Below are 21,202 nucleotides of genomic sequence, written 5' to 3'. Positions count from 1 at the left end.
GAATATCTTACCAAAACTTTCATCTCCGTCTGCGCATCCCTCCTGAAGCGCGCCAAACCCTGACCGTACGTCTGCGAGTGTCTCCTGAGGCCGTCAGCGTAAGACCTCTCGGCGATGGACGCCCAGGTCAGCGACTCGACCAGCTCCTTCTTCTGACGCCTGAGTTCTTTCAGCTCGTCCACAAGCTTCAACTTCCGCTGGTCAATGTCCAGCTTGATGCGCGCGGGCCTGCTCTCTCCCAGCAGACGCTGCAACATGGCGTCCTTCGCGCTGACCTCTGACCTCAGTTTGTTGATCTCTGCATCTTTGTGCCTGGGATTGTTTTTGTGAATACATTTAATAACAGTAGACGTACGCTCTGTACAATTATACACGGAGTTAATTATAAGCCTACCCATAGCAGTAGACGACGACAATAGAATTTTTAATCAAGTGTGTGTATGTGTGAGTGTATGTCTGTGGATGTGTGTTGATGCTGTCGACGGGTCAGAGAAAAGAATAAACAAAGAACTGTATTGGCACAGATTTAAAAAGCAGGTTAATCTTTTTTTTTTAATCTCTGTGTCAGATTAGACGTCCCACAAATCAACAAACCATCTCTGGAACACACACACACACGCACACACGCACGCACACACGCACACACGCACGCACACGAACAGGCACACGCACACGCACACACACACACGTATTTTGTATCAGTTCATCGTGAACTATCTTTTGTATTGTGCTATTCACCTGCAACCAGCTTGTACTATCCTAACCCGTATTGTATTTGTAGCTGTGTGTTATGGATAAACTCTACTCGTCGTAGAATCGTATATATCTATACAGGTGTACAGATATTATAGTAAAGACTTTGTTATAGTACATGTATACATGTGTTATTTTACTCTCTGACAGGTGTTATATTACAGGATTCAGGTGTTATAGTACTGGATTACAGGTGTTATATTACAAGTTTTACAAATGTTAAAGTACAAAGTGTGACCTCTCTGGTATATTGCTCAGCATCTACAAAAGACTATTTGCACAATCGACATTTCCAAGTAAATAAACTTCCCATCACCTGTACGATGCCTCCATTGACCACAGGTAACTCGGCTATTATTGTTCCCATTGATTAACGGTAACTCTACAGGTATTGTTCTGGTTACGGTGTATTTTTATATCGAGCTGAAACTCACCAAATCTACTGAACATTCACCCCAGTCTGTTATCACAACCTACATTTTGTACCTGCCACAGCCTCTTCTTTGAAACCTTGGGTTACCTTAAAGTAGCGAAACGCCACCTTTCCTACCTAACCAAGACAATACCTGGGTACCTACACTCTAAACAAAAGGTGTGTAGACAAGATGTTACCTGGACACCCTCTGTAGGTCTGTGTCTCCCTTTAGTGTTATTTCTTCACGTAGTTGACCCATCTCTCTCGCTTTCTCCCTTTCCAGCTTCTCCTTCTGGTCGGCTAAGGCAAGTTTTAGACGTTCTTGTTCCTGCTGTCGTATCTTGCGAATGTCCAAAACCTAAAACAGTTAAAATTTAACATGTTAAAGTCCAACGTCTAAATACAGAAAGCAGGTTAAATATTCACTGCGGTTTGTATTAGTCAAATATTTTAGCTGATCACAAAATATACTATACTGAGAAAAGATTTTAATGAATGCTAGCATCAAGGGACACAACTCCAGCCCGTTGTTACTGGATAATTAGGGCACACGAGTTGTCGAGATCTAATTACTAGCTAACAGTAAAAAAACAACACAGGATGAATAAATAGTTTATTTATAACAATGTACAGCGCAGTAATGCGAATGGGAAAGGGGATTTTTATTCAAACGTACTTCAATAAACATACGCAACAATAACTATATAATAGTGTGTGTTTGTTTGTGTAGGTTTGTGTGTGTATTTGTATATATGTGTGTATGTGTGAGTTTGTGCGTGTGCATATACATGTGTATGAGTATGTGCATGTGCATGTGTGTATGGGTTTATATGTGCATGTCTGTGAGTGTGTGTGCGTGTTTAAAAAGTTAAATAAAAAACGGTTTGAGCGTAAACTCGAGAACGGCGTCGGACCCAAAAATTACTGCTGCACCAGTGGTCAGCAACCATCACGGACAGTTGGACGAATTACCTGGCAATATCGCGGGTCTACTACTCACACGTGATACCACCATTGTTAGAAGTACACTTCAACAAGTAAACTTCAACAAGTACACTTCAACAAGTAAACTTCAACAAGTACAGTTCAACAAGTAAACTTCAACAAGTACAGTTCAACAAGTAAACTTCAACAAGTACAGTTCAACAAGTAAACTTCAACAAGTACAGTTCAACAAGTACAGTTCAACAAGTACAGTTATATACCTTTTGCCATAGAACACTTCGTGTCGATCCTCTCTGAGCGTCCAGCTGCTGCCTCAGTTTGGCCACTTGACCACGCAGTTCCAGGTTCAGGTGTCGCAGACTTTCAGAGTTTGTGGCCACACTTTCATCGTTGGGCAGAGGTGAGCGGTTATGGTGCACGCGTTTTTCTTCATTGTGAGTACCTGTTGGGGAATACGAGACTGTTTTACCAACCTGCGGCTGCTGTTACAGATAGTAATCATAGACAGCCTCGGGGCTTAAATAAGCTTTAATTCAGCTATTGTTATTGTGATCATTACATACACTGGCTAGTGCACACATACATATATACTCACTCACACACAGAAGCACGTACACATATTTATGTGGATATATATATATATATATATATATATATATATATATATATATATATATATATATATATATATATATATATATATATATATCCGTAGGGAGATGTAGAGAAGTAAAGAAATCAGCTGAATCTAAAATACCTTTCTTCGAAATGGAGCCATACGTCAGTTTCCGGCGTGCCCTAGAAACGTCGACCCCTTCTGTAGGTGAGTACTTATCTCTGACATTTGACGCTGCCAGGTCCAGGGGCGTGTCTGGTGTGGGGGATCTTTGTGTGGCGCCAGTGGCGTGAGATAGAGGGCTGGACACGTCATCTGTCACACACGTCGATGCGGGTCTAGTTTGGCCGGATATGACGTCAGTCTGTACCAGGCTCTGGGGAGGTGTCTCAGCTTGTGTTTGGGGCTGGGCGGATTTGGTGTGTCTTCTTGTGTCTCGTGGTGTCTCGTTTGGTGGGCGGAGATTGTGGGGAGACTTAGACTGTCTTTTTGGTCTAGTTTCATCTGACGGACACAGACGGTGGGGTGACCGTCGCTCTACACGAGGGGTCTCTAGCTCAGTAGTGACTAGATTAGGTTTCTGTTGCCGGGGAAGGGCAGATTGGTGGAGTACGTCTATCTTTTTGGCTTCTGTCTTTTTGGCTTCTGTCTTTGTAATTTCTGTCTTTTTGACTTCTGTCTTTGTGGCTCCTGTCTTTTTGGATTCTGTCTTTGTGATTTCTGTCTTTTTGGCTTCTGTCTTTGTGGCTCCTGTCTTTATGGCTCCTGTCTTTGTGGCTTCTGTCTTTGTGGATCCTGACTTCGTGGCTCCTTCTGCTTTGGACTTAACTTCCATCTTTCTGGCCCCTTCTTTTGCGGTCCCAGATTTAGAATCTAAATCCATTTTTCTGGCTCCAACTTGTACGGCCCCATCAGATTTAGACTGTTTATCCATCCGTCTGTTGCCTGGTGCAGCTTTCTGTCTCTCTGCTCCGTTTTCGTCCATCACTTTCTCACCAAACTCCCCGTCAGGCCCTCCCCTCTCCTCACACGGAGATAGAATTGTGCGCTTGTTGCATGGACTTTATCACCTCTTTAAGGTTTGTGTTGAGCCCAGTAAAATCGAAACGGGCGGACAAGTTTGTTCAACTTGCTTGCGGCCCTTGAACTGAGATCTCACGTTTTGAGAGGTCAACATTCTCAGCTGGACTGTGCATGCATGACATCATGACGAAATATGGGCGGGTCTTGCTTATGTTTGAAGCCCATCTGAGTAACACATACTAGGCCCTGAAAGCACATATGTTAAGAACTAGGTATAAAAATTATTTATTAGCTTTTTTTTTCATCATTATACGTGATAAAAATCATTCAAAAAGCCCATATAAAAATAAGAAACAAATTAAGACATCATAATTTAATTCACATACTGAAATTAACGTTAAAAATGTGGCCAATAGACTGCATAATGTAACGTATATACAAATATTAACTAAACAAATTATGACCACTGTTGCTAATAATTATCACATGCGGGGTATTTCACGAAAAATACACTAAGATCTTTTCTCCTTCCTCCCCTCGGTTGCTCCTCCCCACTCTTAACCCTTCTCCTAAACTGAAATACTGAACGTGTTTTAAATGTTTTATGTCAAATATCACAACAGGCAAGTGGGAATACAACAAAACAAAAGATGAAAGCTGTAATTCAAACAAAAACTTTCTGACACACGGGAATACAACAAAACAAAAGATGAAAGCTGTAATTCAAACAAAAACTTTCTGACACACATACACCCATCAGATAAGCCTGCACGTGAGTGGTGTCGAAAGTCCAACACGCGTCTCGTTGTACTCACACCAGCCATAGAAAGGTGATTGTTTACCTTCTACCCTCCAGGTGAAATCCATTTTGACGGCACTTTCAGGCCAGGTACAGGGCCCATATGTCGGGGTCAGGGAGGCTAGGCTTGCTTAGGCTACAGGTAAACAATCGCCTTTCGATTTGAGGCCATGTTATGTAAACTACGGTCCTGTTCGCTCCAGACCGGAAGTCTAATTGGTGTTCTCTTGAACAGGTAAGATTTGCGGTGCCAGTTTTTGTGACCCATTTAGAACTCGCTAATGATACTGTCTGTAATGAGGTCTAATTAATGTCAGAAACAGTTAACCTTGACAGCTTCAGTTATTTTTGTCATTGGCTTGTATTGTTTTCTAGTTGAACCAGATACAAACATTCATCAGCTAGACTTCATGGAAGATTCCGGAAATTGGAAACAGAAGTGAAAGGTAGAAAGGAAATGTAAAATTGTTAGCATTTTCTTGAACAACTTGTGGTAAACTAAACAATAAAATCGTTGCTACTTGCACAATGTTGGGCTTTGATATGACGTGGTGGTGGTACGGGAGGGGGGGGGGGGGTGAAACAGTAAACTTAAAGGGTTTTTTAATTGCCTAAAGCAACATGCTACTCTGGGGGGAGAGGGAGACTATCGAATAAATTTGCTTTACGGGGCGCATATTATGTTAACTATTTTATTTTCTTCTCCAGAAATATCTGCTAAATGTGCGCGTCATATCAAGCTTCAAGTATAGGCCTCACATCCTAATAGGGGCTACCAATGGTTTCCCATCCTTCTACCTAATAAAAATTAACCCAATTAAGCGAGATGTCATTTTAAGAAAAGGCTAAACATAAAATACAATATTTTGTTTATATTTCAAAATATGCAATCTGCACGTTGGTGACTTCATTAATACAAGCTTGCCAAGGGTTGTAAAATATCCCGTTTAACCGTAAAGGTTTGTATTTCCTTAAAAGACTGTTTTGTTTTAGCTGTTAATTATTAAAACATACTATTAGTCATCTAGATTTATTTTTAAAATTCATTAAACAACTTATAGATTTGCATTGACCTAGCAATTAATTAATATGTTTGTCTTTGTTTTTAAATACGAAACAAAAAATTTATTTACAAAAAACATACAAGAAAATCTGATTGATGATATAAAACCTCTTTGATAAATTTATAAAGTACTCCACAAAATTGTGTTGGTGATATAAAACCTGACTGATAAACTTATAAAGTACTCCACAAAAATGTGTTGGTGATATAAAATCTTTTTGATAAAGTTATTAAGTACTCAACAAAAATGTGTTGTTGATATAAAACCAGTTTGATAAAGTTACAAAGTACTCCCCAAAAATATGTGGTGATATAAAACCTGATTGATAAATTTATAAAGTACTCCACAAAATGTGTTGTTGAAATAAAACCAGTTTGATAAAGTTATAAAGTACTCTAAAATGTGTTGTTGATATAAAACCTGTTTGATAAAGTTATAAAGTACTCACCCCATCACCTCTAGCATGTGCACGAACCGCCCAATTTTGAATGCTCAGCGCAATTGCCTTGACATACTTCGCTCACCGGCCGGAGCACACAAAAATTTCCCAGCGGCCTCAACGGCTCGGCTGATAAAAAACGTTATCGTCTGCTGCTGGGTGGGTGTTTTGGTGGGGGCTGACATGGGCGTGGTGGGCTGGTGGGAGCAGACCAGCTGGGAACTTGGACCCTGCAGGGGTAACGATGATGGGGGACAAGTATATAAAGTGTGTATGGAACAAGTCGCTGTTGTGATGTTTACAAGTGGTTTACAGATTCTGCTCTCTGGGGCGGGGATCTGGGTGTTGTTTTAGAAATCTAGGGTGATGATGGAGATCAGGGAGTCTTCAACATTTTCCATGGCAACCAGAAAGATGAATTAGTTATATATATATATATATATATATATATATATATATATATATATATATATATATATATATATATATATATACATACTTTAATTTCGAATATGCAGAAGATGTATGTCGCAATAAGATTTGATCATAAATCAAACCCATGTCTTGCGATGTATTTTTAGCCGGCCAGGTCCTCCTGTACAGTAAAACCTTTAAATCCGTGTGCTGAATGTAAAAAAGTATCTCTACATTGCTCCGAGTTATTTTTAGATCCAACACTTTTGCTAAACTCTACACCTACATAATTATACTCTTGTTTGTTCACTAATGACATCACTGAAGCCAATTGTCAGGATGGGGTGTATGCTCTCTATCAACTTTAGAACCCTTCGTTTCTTAGTTATTTATAGAACTGCGGAAAATTTAGCCATTGCATAAAGAGCGAATGTCATAGGATAGTTCTTGTCTATCTCACATCTTAAAGAAGCTATTTATCCATACGTTAAAATAGTTTCACAAATCCATTCTTTACTTGACCACTCCAATCTCTACGTCACCACTCCACTTTCTACTTGACCACTCCAATTTCTACTTGACCACTCCACTCTCTACTTGACCACTCCACTTTCTACTTGACCACTCCACTCTCTACTTGACCACTCCTCTCTCTACTTGACCACCCCACTCTTTACTTGACCACTCCACTCTCTACTTGACCACTCCTCTCTCTACTTGACCACCCCACTCTTTACTTGACCACTCCACTCTCTACTTGACCACTCCACTCTTTACTTGACCACTCCACATTCTACTTGACCACTCCTCTCTCTACTTGACCACCCCACTCTTTACTTGACCACTCCACTCTCTACTTGACCACTCCTCTCTCTACTTGACCACCCCACTCTTTACTTGACCACTCCACTCTCTACTTGACCACTCCTCTCTCTACTTGACCACTCCACTCTCTACTTGACCACTCCAATTTCTACTTGACCACTCCACTCTCTACTTGACCACTCCACTTTCTACTTGACCACTCCACTCTCTACTTGACGACTCCTCTCTCTACTTGACCACCCCACTCTTTACTTGACCACTCCACTCTCTACTTGACCACTCCTCTCTCTACTTGACCACCCCACTCTTTACTTGACCACTCCACTCTCTACTTGACCACTCCTCTCTCTACTTGACCACTCCTCTCTCTACTTGACCACTCCACATTCTACTTGACCACTCCACTCTCTACTTGACCACTCCACTTTCTACTTGACCACTCCACTCTCTACTTGACCACTCCTCTCTCTACTTGACCACCCCACTCTTTACTTGACCACTCCACTCTCTACTTGACCACTCCTCTCTCTACTTGACCACCCCACTCTTTACTTGACCACTCCACTCTCTACTTGACCACTCCTCTCTCTACTTGACCACCCCACTCTTTACTTGACCACTCCACTCTCTACTTGACCACCCCACTCTTTACTTGACCACCCCACTCTCTACTTGACCACTCCTCTCTCTACTTGACCACTCCACTCTCTACTTGACCACTCCACTCTCTACATGGCCACTCCACTCTCTACTCGACCACTCCACTCTCTACTTGGCCATTCCACTCTCTACTTGACCACTCCTCTCTCTACTTGACCACTCCACATTCTACTTGACCACTCCAATCTTTTCTTCATTTGCCTCCTTAATTACGACTGCTATGTCCATCCGTATTAACAACTCCACCCCCCCCCCCCAAACTCACACTCACACAAACACAGTAACACACCACACCTCTCTGTAATAGCCTAAACTCTCCCCACTAATGTTCATTTAAATGTAGCCCCTACCACTCACCTCACGATTACCCCCCCCCCCCCAGTGAACACAACCTGCTCTCAGATTAACGCTACGCACGTACATCGATTTTACTCATAGGAAGACAAATACAAGAACACCTCATAGTTACATACACATATACACACAGTTATTCATACGCATGTATATGTATGAGTGTGTTAAATATGACCTTACGTAATAGTTTCATACATACACACACTTATAAATAAGTATGAATGAGTATGTTAAATATGACCGTACGTAATAGTTACCTACACACACACTTATACATACGAATGTATATATGTATGCATATGTTAAATACGACGTTAGGAAGTGTCCCATGAAACATATGTTATCCCTAGATGCGAGTACTTTGGTCCAGTTTTGTTTAACCTACTCATGTCGTCAAATCTCAAACTCAACTGCAACATGGGTGCATGTTTGTGCACACCATTATTACACAGCCGATACATTTATACAGCTCAAGACATGTTGGCTGGCCTGAGCAAACCTGAAGAAGGACGGTGGAATGAGAATCAAGGGCTGCTGGGCTTACGTGGGCTTAACTAAAGATAGCTGTTTAACACAGAGTCCTGTGAAGAGGTGTAGCTGCAGCCCACTGCTCCTTAGGGGCTTTAATTAAAGGATTAATTCATACGAGCCGGCCCGCGGCATAACATACGCCGCTAATTTAGTATTTAGTTGTTGTTTTTTCTACTTTTCAGTAATTCATAATTTGTGAATTCGACAGTACCAACGCTGACACTGAAAATATTTCTTTAAAACACTATAAGTAGCTCGTTAAGGACCATAACCCCCCCCCCTTCCTCCCCCCTCCCCCCCCCCTCCCCCCTACGTTTAAAATCGTTGGCTCTGCTTGTAAACATTTAGAGTGAACACAGCTCACTAAAACCATGTAGGGGTGGGGAGGTATGGAGCGCGTTTACAGCTTGTTTTCTAGGCGCGTTTGCAGCTTGTTTTCTAGCGGCTCCCAGAAGAGAATTATATATATAGACGAGCCGGCCCGCGGCATAACATACGCCGCTATTTAGTTGTTTCTAATTTTCAATAATTCATAATTTGTGAATTCGACAGTACCAACGCTGACACTGAAAATATTTCTTTAAAACACTATAAGTAGCTCGTTAAGGACCATAACCCCCCTCCCCTTCCTTCCCTCCCCCCCCTCCTCCCCCCCCCCTCCCCCCCCTCCCCCCCCTCCCCCCCCCCCCCCCCCTACGTTTAAAATCGTTGGCTCTGCTTGTAAACATTTAGAGTGAACACAGCTCACTAAAACCATGTAGGGGTGGGGAGGTAGGGAGAGCGTTTGCAGCTTGTTTTCTAACGGCTCGAAGAAGAGAATTATATATATAGATATAGATAGATAAGTCGTCAATACATTTATCTCATTGGCTGACCAGAGAGAACTTCTAAACTGTCTTTACAGAGAGTTGGTCGTCATCTTTTTCTGTGTAATAACTTTTGAAATGTGTGTTTTCAGATTTAAAATACATGTCACTGGCTTTGACATGTTTGAAAGAGGTTTTAAAATTATAACGTTTTTTAATGCCTGCTGTCCCATTGAGAACATATGTGATGTAGGCTACATCGTATCTAACGCATTAAAAATGTATTCTTCTAAAATTATATCTAAAGATAATTTAATTGCTTCTAGTCAGCTCTAGATAAATATATGATGCATTGATTGACAATATAAATTTAATAAACATTTGATTGATTGAGTGATCAAAACACCAAGTTTGAGGCAAAAGAAAAATGCAGAGCTTCGAAAAAAGAAATACGGTACACAACTCTCTGTCCCCTGTGAAAGGCACAAAAATATGCTGGGTTATTTCCCTTGTCTATAGATCTATCAATACAGAGTAAACCAAGCGTAACACATTGTTTTTATCGTCGGTTTTTTATTATCATTATTAGCAACACGTTCGTAGATTTAAAAGAGTCGTAAAAACATTGGCTTTGTTACAGCTATTTTTGACTAGTAGATTTTTTTTTTTAAAAACGTCTAGCGCGGACAGGCGAAGAACGCAACACGGCGACGTCGGGACCTTGAAGACAGTTCACTCTCTTGTCACTTAGAGATACCTGAAACGCCGCGCATGCGTAGGGTACAAAAACACAGTGGCGCGGGGTTAAATTTAGAACGAGATACTCCGTACAAATTCTTTTGATATTTTCTTGCAACTGTTTACAATAGCTCGAGATTCTACAGACGTTGTGAAATCGATTCAAACTTTTGGGATTTACTGAATGATTAATTGTGGGTTTTTTGTTTTGTGCGAACCTGTGCAACTGACTTGGGAATTCTAAGCTTGGATTTTCTTCTCTTCGTTGGATGAATAATCATGACATGGGGATTTCCTCACGTCTGCTACAGTAGATGATGGGAATAAGGTACGCTGGTTTGATTCTGTTGACACTACGGCTTGTGTTGAATGGCTTTATTTTCTACACACAGACTCTCTCACACACATGCACACAAAACACACACTCATTTGTAAAACGACATAGAATCTAGATTTCTTTACAGCCACTAACTTTTAATTTTTTTCTTGCTTGTTTTAATGGTAAAATGGATAGTTTGTATAGGCCCTACCACTGTTCGATATTAGATCTAGAATCTTCTTTTTTTTTAAAAAAAGGTGTAATGCAGTGGCGGATTTGGGGAGGGGGGGGGGGGGGACTGAGGGGACTGCAGTCAGGGGCCCCTGATTTTTAGGGCCCCCCAAATTTTCACTTAGGGCCTACAAACATTAGTAAATTTCACTTTACACCTTGTTTTTACTATAAAAAGCAATGTTTTAATGCATAAATCATATTTTTAAAAAAATATATCAAACATGTGCACACACTTTAGTATAAATACCAGCTGTCATCACCTCCTACTCAGACATAGTTTATATTAAGCTAATGCTCCCTAAAATAACATAGTCCGGACCAGAGATCGCTTATTTCAATAAAATGAGTTGATTTTAGAGTTTTAAAATACCACACAGCAGCAGAATTCAGACCAAAAAGTTTAGGGCCTCCGATTGACCCTCCTTAAAATAGTAACATCAATTGATGTTTTAACGTTTAAATTATAAGCTTATTTTTTTTTTTACAAACACATAAAAATATACATTTGTCCTTTAGACAGACACTGTACAGTGCTGTCATCCGTTTCCGTAAGACAATGTTTATTAAAGAGAGCTGTCCTTAAAATAATAAAACGTGTGACACTGAGCTAAAAGAAATTAGTTTTTGATTGATCTCCCTTATCAAACACAACCAGGGATGAAAAAAATTACATTCAACTGGGCCTAGCCTACATTTTCAGATCTGCATGTGGTTAAGTGGACGGATCACATAAACTGATATCATACAAACTTGACTTATCTCTTAAAATCCTGCTTCCTTAGTTCCTTCTTCATTTTCGAATGGATTTTAACTCGTACATTCATCATAAGTTTGTAAAGATTTACAGTCAGTATCAGGGTAAATACTAAGATAGCTGCATGATGCAAAACCAAGTTTATTTTAACTCTCTTGCCAAATTAATATCGGTGAACATTTTATGACGGAAGGACTGACACACTACTAGCCTGGGGCCCCGCTGAAGCTTAATCCACCCCTGGTGTTAGGATACTGATAGTTAATAGTTAACGAAATACACACACGACTCGCTAACCCTAACCCCAACCCTAGTCCTTCCAAACGCCCTCTAACCATAAAAGTAAAACTGATCGAAATTACAATACAGCTAACACACCTATTTTGGGAAGAGTCTATTATCGAACATAGGTATCCACAAACATCCGGTAAAATAATGTAGCACAACCAATGCTAAGAAATCTATGGGTCTACCCGATATAATATTTGTAAGTTTAACTTACTATTAGATTCTAGACTAGATTTAATGTTAAGTGTTAGTATAGATCGTATGCATTCATAGCACCTATAATCTAGATTCAATGAGTTTCTTTCAGGTTTCTCCAAATGGAGGGGGGGGGGCGGACACTTGTTCACGTATATATTCTCTATGCAAATTATATAATTGTTCTATCTCGTCCGCGGGAATGGCGTTGAACGCCCCCCCCCCCCCCCCTCCGAGAAGAGGTGCCTGAAAGAAACTGCCGTGATTTAAATGTAGTCGTACACTGTCCTTGGTTCTGTGATCTAGACCTAGACCTATTCAGATATACATCTAGAAAACATGTATATGCATTTGGCAATAGAAACTTGTAAGTTCCTTTTTAGACCTAGCGTCCCTTAGGGCAGATGAAGTAGAGTTTATATGTTTCTTGACCTCGGCATATGAAAGGATGGTGTGGTCGGCACAATGCCCAGCTGCTTTACTTTCCCCATCATAAGTCAGGTACCTGTCAGAGCTGGGTGGACTCAGGGACACCATACGGTCACAAATCTGAACTGAGATCCGAACTCAAGACCATCGGGCTAGCAGCCAAACGCTCTAAAAGCGTGTAAAGCACAATTGTAAATGTATACTCACTAGAATACACATCTCTTTTTTAAAGTTCTAACATATTAGATATAGTTATTATAGTAGGCCTATTAGTACATTAGATCGAATTACCAGACCCACTCCGCACTTTTGTAACACGATATTGTGGGGCGGGGGGGGGAGGGGCGCATTTTTCTCGTGATTTAGTTGTTTTTTTTCTTGACACTCGTTTTTACGTGTCGTGTGCGTATTATGTGCAACTTAGCAGAAAAAATACTAGATTCTAAATAGTAATGTTTCACAACTATAAGTTACCACATTGTGCAAGTCTAGGTTTCAGTGTTTCACAACTGTACTCTACCACCCTGTTTGTTGAACAGTTTATACCTGTACCGTAAACACTCGCTTCGTTTGCTGTTTACAATGTTACACCAGTATGTTTAGCGCCTTTATAGGAAGGGTACCGCTAGGTTTATTTATTGTCAAGTGAAACGCTTATAGATTGTGTCGTTGATTATTTAAGGATTGGGTTATGTTTGGATGAATTAGAGTTTGGTTTACAACTGTTAATGCAGCTGCTGATTTGAATTTGTGTGTGCTTAAGCCTCTAATCTTTAAAGTGTTTTACATATGGTTAAGATATGGGTAGGTCTCGTTATCCTCGATGTCGCGTCGGTGAAGGTCATGCTTGCTAAATGAAAAAGTCTCTTCGAACCTTCGGGCAGATGAGGCTCCACGGCTGGGGACAGCCACTCATCTAGGAGAGATACCTCTAAAATCAAACAACTGCTGCCTTGTAGTTTGTTCTTGGTTTGACAAAGGCTATGGAAGCAAATCCACACAAAAAGCAGGCTGAAATCGAAATCAACGGCCTATATGGCGCATTAACCAATTGACACGTATACTTAATTTTGTTGGAGTGTCCCTTCCAACACTATAATTAAGAAAGAAGAAGACGTTCAATACCAGAGTAGCCAATAAACAGAGTAGCAAGTGCTAGCTGTGTCACACCGAGCCTACATTGTTCTAATGTAGTGGACGTTCTATTTTTATACCCCCGTATTTCCCAATGTACTGATAAGATAAACCGATCAGCCTTGATTTGTCAACAACTCCTTGTGTACCTTGACACACTGGCCTGTTTATAGCTTTAAAGGCCATTTTTTCCCTTGATATGGCGGGGCGGGTGGAAAATGGAGGGGGAGGGGGAGGGGGGTGTGTCGGGAAATTTGATTTTTAATGACTCAGTGTTGTGGTGGGTTGTGTGTATTTCTGGTCTGTTGTAATGGCATGGCACAATATTTCTGTTGGCAGCACAATCAGGGTTTCTTCCAGACATTTTTCTCCTAGGTGGTGGGGAGGGGGGGGGCACTTGAAATTGTCCGCCGAGGTGGGATGCAGGTTAAAGTATAAAGTTCCTATTTAAAATTTCGACACCCCCCCCCCCCTCCCGCCCCCCAAAAAAAGTAACTCTGATCAGTCTGTTCTGTTTATTTGTTTTGCAATAGCAGGTCACAACTACTCCACTATTCTGTTGGTGCGAATCTTACTGTAAAATTGCTTGTGATCTATTTTTCTCTGTTTTTCCAATTTCCATTCGGATGACCTATCAGCGTTGTTGAGCGTCCATTATGCATTAGCAGTAATTAGTAGGCCTCTGTAACGTTACAAATGAAAGACAATTATGTTGTACTTGCAATGCTCTTTAATGTGTAAGGTTACAACGCTATCTGTTTAGTAACACTGACTACACAAACCACCCTGCAACTAGATCTACCATTTTCATTTATTTTGCATTAGCAGAAAACGATTTTTGTTGCATTGGTCACTTTCCCCTCCAACCATTGCTTATGTATTTATACACAGTGTAGACTGCTATAAACATGAAATAGTATTATAGACGTTCTCTAGTGAAGGAGAAACAGCAAGATACATTATATTGTATAACGTTTAGTTTGGGCAACAAATGTGAAAGTAGCATCAACATTAGTAATTACAAGAAACGTTTAAAAGAAGCTTTTCTTTTAATCAACCAACTTGTCAGTGTACGTGTTGTGCACTAGACTTAAAGATCTATGTAAGGTAGCTGTCAAATTGTAGGCTGCTTCTCGCTACACACACAACGATCACTCCGCTCCTAACCCCTCTACACAGCTTCCACCAAAACCTAATAGCTGTAGAATTTCAAACAGCACACGTCTGATCTAACACATCTAGCTAGCTAACAACCTTGCGAAAATTCTTCTTTCTTTATTTTAAACGGGTGTGTGTGTGTGTTTTTTACGCCTTCTCCAAACGTACGTTGGGTCACCTCAGTAACCCACTTTCAGCAAACATGCCCTCGTTACGTTCTCGCCCCCCTGCCTCCACCCGCACCCCATGTGACACATCCACGAGTCGTGGATAACTCAAGCAGTTGGAGCAGAACTAAATGGGTCGATGTGTTGTTTTTTTCACTGTTAGTGCGTGCGGGTCAATCAAGCGTGAATGTGTGGCTGGTCTTGCGTTATGTCACTTTCATGTCATGTGTGATGTGACTTTAGTGAGGGGTTTTTACCCTAACTCGTGTTTTACATATGGTTCAGTAACGTGTGACCCGAGTTTTGCGGAATGCAGTGTGTTTCTTTCTGATTTTTTTTCTGGTGGGGGGGGGGGGGGGGGGGGTCAGACATTGGTAAACGTATATATTTTAAAAATTATATTTCGTTCTGGCTCGGGGGTGGGGGTGGAGGGAGGCCGTAAACGTGCTGGGATGGGGTGTGGGGCAGTTAGTGTTGTATCTTGCGTTATATAAGTGAAGTGTGTTGGGAAATGTAATAGATGTTTCTAGTGTTATTAGAATATGTGTACCCTTCCCCACCTTCAGGTTAGCCTGTCCACTGAAAGAAAAATCTGAGACAAGAAATCAAGGAAATAAGTAATCAAAAAATTACATTCCGTGTGGTATAGCTCTATTGTATTTTTACACCAAACTAATTAAATTTGATGACAAATTGTGTAATTTATTGAAATTAAAGGTACGGCGTGGCCTAACGGTAGAGTGCTAGACTGCTAACCCGAAAGTCTCGAGTTAGAATCAGTAGAACATCCCTGAGTCTACCCAGCTCTGATGGGTACCTAACTCGCGTTAGGGAAAGCAAAGGCGGTTGGGCATAGTACCGACCACACTATCCCTTCATAAGCCGAGTTCCCTGAAACAGATTAACTCTACTTCATCTGATCTATGTACCTACGGACTTCAAATATAATTTAAATTCACCTGTCGACTGTTTACGTTTTTTATTTCAGGTGCGTGATCTTCACCTTTAGCGTGTGTCTATACATAAATTTCTTCCTGGTTGGTACACCTTCCCTCCCCACCTGTATAAAGAAATTATCTAGAATTCAAGTTGGCCTTCAGGTGATTTAGTTAGGAACTAGGACACTGATCTACAAACAGTCAAGTTTTTGTTAAGCTATAACTTATTGTGAACAATAGAAGTATTTAGAACTACAATACACCTGAAGCTAACTCGCTGGGCATATATTTAAATACGAGCCGACGCCGCTATTTAGTTTTTGTTTTTTCTACTTTTCAGTAATTCATAATTTGTGAATTCGACGATACCAATGCTGCCACTGAAAATATTGCTTTAAAACAATAAAACCCTCCTTTCCCCCAACCCCTCCCCCCCCCCTCCCCCCAACCCGCCCCCCTCGTGAAAGCAACCTCGTCTTAGTTACCTCCCCTAAGTTTAAAATCGTTTTAAATTAAATTATCTGCCCCTAATAGCCGTCACTAAACCCGTCTCTACAATTGAAAACATTTAGCGTGAACCACAACTCACCAGACCATGTGGGGATGGGGGTGGTAGCGATATGCCTAGAGAGGAAGAGAGGGGACTGCTGGGCGCGCTTACAGCTTGGTGTTTTCTAGGGTCTCCAAAAAGAGAATTATATATATAGAAACTTCGGTAAGTACATTCGGTACAAGTCGGCGTGTACAATCGGACGTGCCTGGGAATTGGTATTCCAAATTAATGTCTTAGGCTAGTTAGGATAAAGGTCTTAAGACATCGGGTCACTATTAAGACATATGGTCACTATTAAGACATATGGTCACTATTAAGACATATGGTCACTATTAAGACATATGGTCACTATTAAGACATATAGTCACTATTAAGACATATGGTCACTATTAAGACATATTGTCACTATTAAGACATATGGTCACCATTAAGACATGGTCACTATTAAGACATATGGTCACTATTAAGACATCGGGTCACTACTAAGATATTGGGTCACTCTTAAGATATGGGGTCAATGTTAGATATGCCCGCATCATATTATTCAGGTCATTCTTTAGATCTTATGGATTCTGTCTTAAATCGTAGATTGACTTAAACTTAATAGACAAGTTATGCAATATTTAAACAATCTTAATATTTATGGCTGAAATGACGCTAGTCCAGAAACTTTGGACCAATCCTAAAATCCCCTAACCAGTCCATCAATCTTTTACCAGTCAAGAAATGGATCAGTTCATACATTTTTAAAGTTAAAAAACTTGGGAGAGCTTCGAGTTCTCTACACCGTGTGTAGTAATGTAGTTCAATAAAAGCAATGTATCCTGGTGGCGACAGAGGCCAGCCATTATTTTCTATGTTCGTATTGTGTCGTAAGCTTGTTGCTATAACTAACAAACACTACAGAGGCGTAGCTAGGTTAGCACGGAAGGACCATGTTCGTATTGTGTCGTAAGCTTGTTGCTATAACTAACAAACACTACAGAGGCGTAGCTAGGGTAGGACGGGAGGACCCAGGCATTCTACGGAATAGTAAGAACGAGCCGACCCGCTGCTTATGATATGCCGCTATTCAGTTGTTTTATTTTCTACTTTTCAATAATTCATAATTTGTGAATTCGACAGTACCAATGCTGCCATTGAAAATATTTGCTTTAAAACACTATCAGTAGGTCGTTAAGAACGATACTACCCCCACCCTCCTTTTCCCCCAACCCCTACCCCCACCCTCCTTTACCCCAACCCCTACCCTACACCCCCCCCGTGAAAGCACCCCCAACCCCTACCCCCACCCTCCTTTCCCCCAACCCCTACCCTACCCCCCCCCCCCCCCCCCGTGAAAGCAGCCACCTCTTAGTTACCTCCCCTAAGTTTAAAATCGTTTCAAACTAATTTATCTGCCCCTAAAGCCGTCACTAAACCCGGCTCTACGAATGTAAACATTTAGCGTGAACCACAGCTCACCAGACCATGTAGGGGTGGGGGTGGTAGGGAGCGCGCTTACAGCTATATATATATATATATATATATATATATACTGATTGGTGTTTGTGGTGAAGGTTAATCTGATTTTTGTTTGGAGCTAGGATGACCTAGTCAATGTTGATATCTGTTGAATCGTTGGTGTTGATGTTCATTTATCCAGTTGGCATGTGGATTGACTGGTTCTGACACAAGTTAAATGACCTGTTTGTATTTACATCTCTCTAACCTGTAGTTGTTGCTAGCGTTGCCCGGTTACCTTGAGATGACTCGCGTTGCTATGTAATGGCGACTGGAAACTGTTTATTATCTTGCGACGAAAGCCTATACTAAAACCCATCAAGGGATCATTGAGAATTCATTATTTAACGATGGCTTTTTCGCAGTGTGGTCGTTGGTCTGTGGAAAAAAAAAGCTTGTGATCGATGAATCGATTTCCTCCTTTCTTTATTTGCTTGTTGATTATTCAGTTCTTTAAAATGGGTTTTTACTTATAATTATAATAGTGTACGTATGGAGGAAAAAAATCGATTTTAAAAAATTACGCTCAGAATAACAAATCATTATAAATAGACCAGGAAAGGCCAGATTTTTTTGTTATCTGAGGCCACTTTCGCAATAGCAATTTGTTTGTACACTGTTCTCCCCCACCCCCTCCCTCGGCTTCCCCCACCCTCCCCTCTATTTGCAGACGGAAGCCGTATGGATTTTTCATCAGGCTTGATCCCGCTTGTTCTCAAACTCGAGTACAAGGTACCGATTTGTGCCGGCCGTTAACTCTTGCAACACTCTATGCCAGACAATGGACCGCGTTAAAAGCTCGTCTGGTGGATCCACTGATGGCATTTGGTAATGGAATGTCTGCAAGCGACGCCGCACCCGGCACCGATGCTAAATAGTGCTCTGTGATTTCATAACGGATGTTACCGATTTTTTAAAAACACAAACCTAATATGAAAGGATAGAAATTAACGTTTAGGATTAATAATTCTTTTTGAAGGTAATCTTCATTACTTTTTTTACCATGACAATGATTTGAATCGATAGTTTTGTGTCAATTTAAAACTGGAGCCGCGATAATTAAAGGTGAATAGCTTTGTCATAAAGTAATAAAGGTCTACAGCTTTTATGATTGAGATTTGAATTAAGTATCAGTAGAGGCTAGTCCTGTGTGATTCGAAGAACGTACAAAACTTTATGTTTGAGACTTGACTCAGTAGAGGCAAGTACATGATTCAAAGAACGTACGAGACTTGAGACTAAAAACGAAACTTATCTCAAGTACGAGATGAGGCAAGTACGATATATTTGTTCTAGAACTTTAAAAAAAAAATTTGGGGGGAGGGGGGGGGGGCTTCTAAATGCGAATCAAAGTATCAAAAAAACTTTTTTTTTTCAAACTAATGGATAATAAAGTTCAATTTAATCTCATTAAATATGCTCCTCTTGTTTAAATAAATCCCTCGTGTAGTCATCAGTGTTCAATCAACTTGGATGTTGTTTTTTCCCCCCACGAGTGTTGATCTTTGTGTCCTTGGTTGGTAGTTTTTAATTTCACGAACCGTATTGCAAAACGTTGTAATGTTTTGTATTTCGTTGACGTGACATTCACGGGCAGGTAGTGGTTTCTTTACTGACGGCGAATAGAAACTAATTGGGTGCCGCTAACCACATTTGTAAAGATGGACGGGAGTTAATTTTGGCAACTCAGATCTTGGTCTATTGACTAGTGAAACGTGATGGCCGTGGGAAGGGAGAGAGGGGGGGGGGGGGGGGTGGAGGGGTCCATTGACCACACATGGCGTCGAGGGGAAACTACCGTAACACAACAAGAGAAAGTAGCGGAACTCATTGATTTGTTATATTAATGAGTTTCTCCGTTTCTCTCTCTTTATTGCTATATCTTCTCTGTATTTCCCCAAACATGAGTATTCGTATATAGCCATTAGGATGTTGTAGTGTATACAAGTGGAATGTGTGTAGGATAAGGTGTGGGTGAGGGGGGGGGGCAGTGGGAATCTGATGAATTATCTAATTAATAAAATATTTTTATAGCCAACCCTAAATTACAGCCTGTCGTTGGTTTAAATTGGTATCGTGGGTAATTGATTACACTAATGACGCAAAGCACTGAATCATAATGTTTTTTTGTAATACGCTGGTGGGATGCTGACACTTTTATGTTGATGTGTAGGCCTATATGATGATAATTACGATGTGATTTCAATGCTAAGTTTTTAAATGGTAGTGTATGTCGTTGTGTATCTGTTTCTAGCACATGAATTATATATATATATATATATATATATATATATATATATATATATATATATATATATATATATATATATATATATGTGTGTATGTGAGAGTGAATGTGTGTGTGTGTGTGGTTGTCGCCATCTTGCATTCGACTCCCCTCCCCCCTCCCTCCGAAAACCTAACAAGACCAATAGTTCTTTTTAATATATGTGACCAGTTGCTATGTTAAAATCAAAGATACAGTATGAAAACATGTTTATCATTATGTTTCATAACTCACCGATTCATCATGTATAAACTTTATTTTAAAAGAAAAAAACTAAAAATATACGATTCAATTATTGTTTAGTTTCACGTCATGTTTATAGATTTTTTATTGATCAATAAAATATGACAATCACAACGCTAATGATTTTTTTGCCTAGTTAATGATAGATTTGTTTATTATTTTCAAATCTGTTTTGTTAATTAAAAATTTATTCAGTTCGCATAGTTTACCTCTAGCCAGAGATAAACTGCAGATCTGTGTTGAAGTTATAAACATGTGTTTTGTAATGCTCCTGAAAAATGTTATTTAGACTCCTATTGAAAGACGTGATGTGATTTCGTTTATCTCATATGGACTCATGTAGGAAGGATCATCGGATTAGTCGTTAATTATACGGTTAAGCTGACGTCATAGATTATCTATGTGGAGCACAAGGATTGTGAGTAAACCTAAAGGTAAGTACAGGTGAAATATATAGGTGTTGTATGTGCAGGTACACTTTTGACTAGTTATGGGACTTTTTAAAATTCTTTCTGGTCTTTTTTCTGTTGAGAAGTGCAGTAGACTTCTAAAATGGGACACAACACAAAAGTTTTTCTACACTACTACAAACAATAATTAAAATCAATCAACAGTTAT

The 21,202-nt window shown here is 40.2% G+C and overlaps 1 protein-coding gene across 2 annotated transcripts in view; it reads left to right on the top strand.

The window, feature by feature from the left end:
- Nucleotides 1-10,436: 10,436 nt before the first annotated feature.
- Nucleotides 10,437-21,202, top strand: part of LOC131940710 (multiple C2 and transmembrane domain-containing protein 1) — a 129,869-nt gene continuing 119,103 nt past the window's right edge. Inside the window, exon 1 of one of the 2 annotated variants that reach the window (XM_059299471.1) lies at nucleotides 10,437-10,710. Coding sequence is in view for 1 of the 2 variants with exons in the window: in XM_059299470.1 (XP_059155453.1) it covers nucleotides 20,985-21,018 (34 nt within the window). In the remaining variant the exon portion in view is untranslated. Of the gene's footprint in view, nucleotides 10,711-20,981; nucleotides 21,019-21,202 lie in introns of those variants that run through there. The other variant, XM_059299470.1, reaches the window with a different exon arrangement.

Source organism: Physella acuta, unplaced genomic scaffold (assembly GCF_028476545.2).
Source record: "Physella acuta isolate Inbredline_101_S28 unplaced genomic scaffold, ASM2847654v3 ptg000325l, whole genome shotgun sequence".
In the NCBI taxonomy this organism is placed as follows: Eukaryota; Metazoa; Mollusca; class Gastropoda; family Physidae; genus Physella; species Physella acuta.
This window is presented reverse-complemented; position numbering and strand designations above follow the sequence as displayed.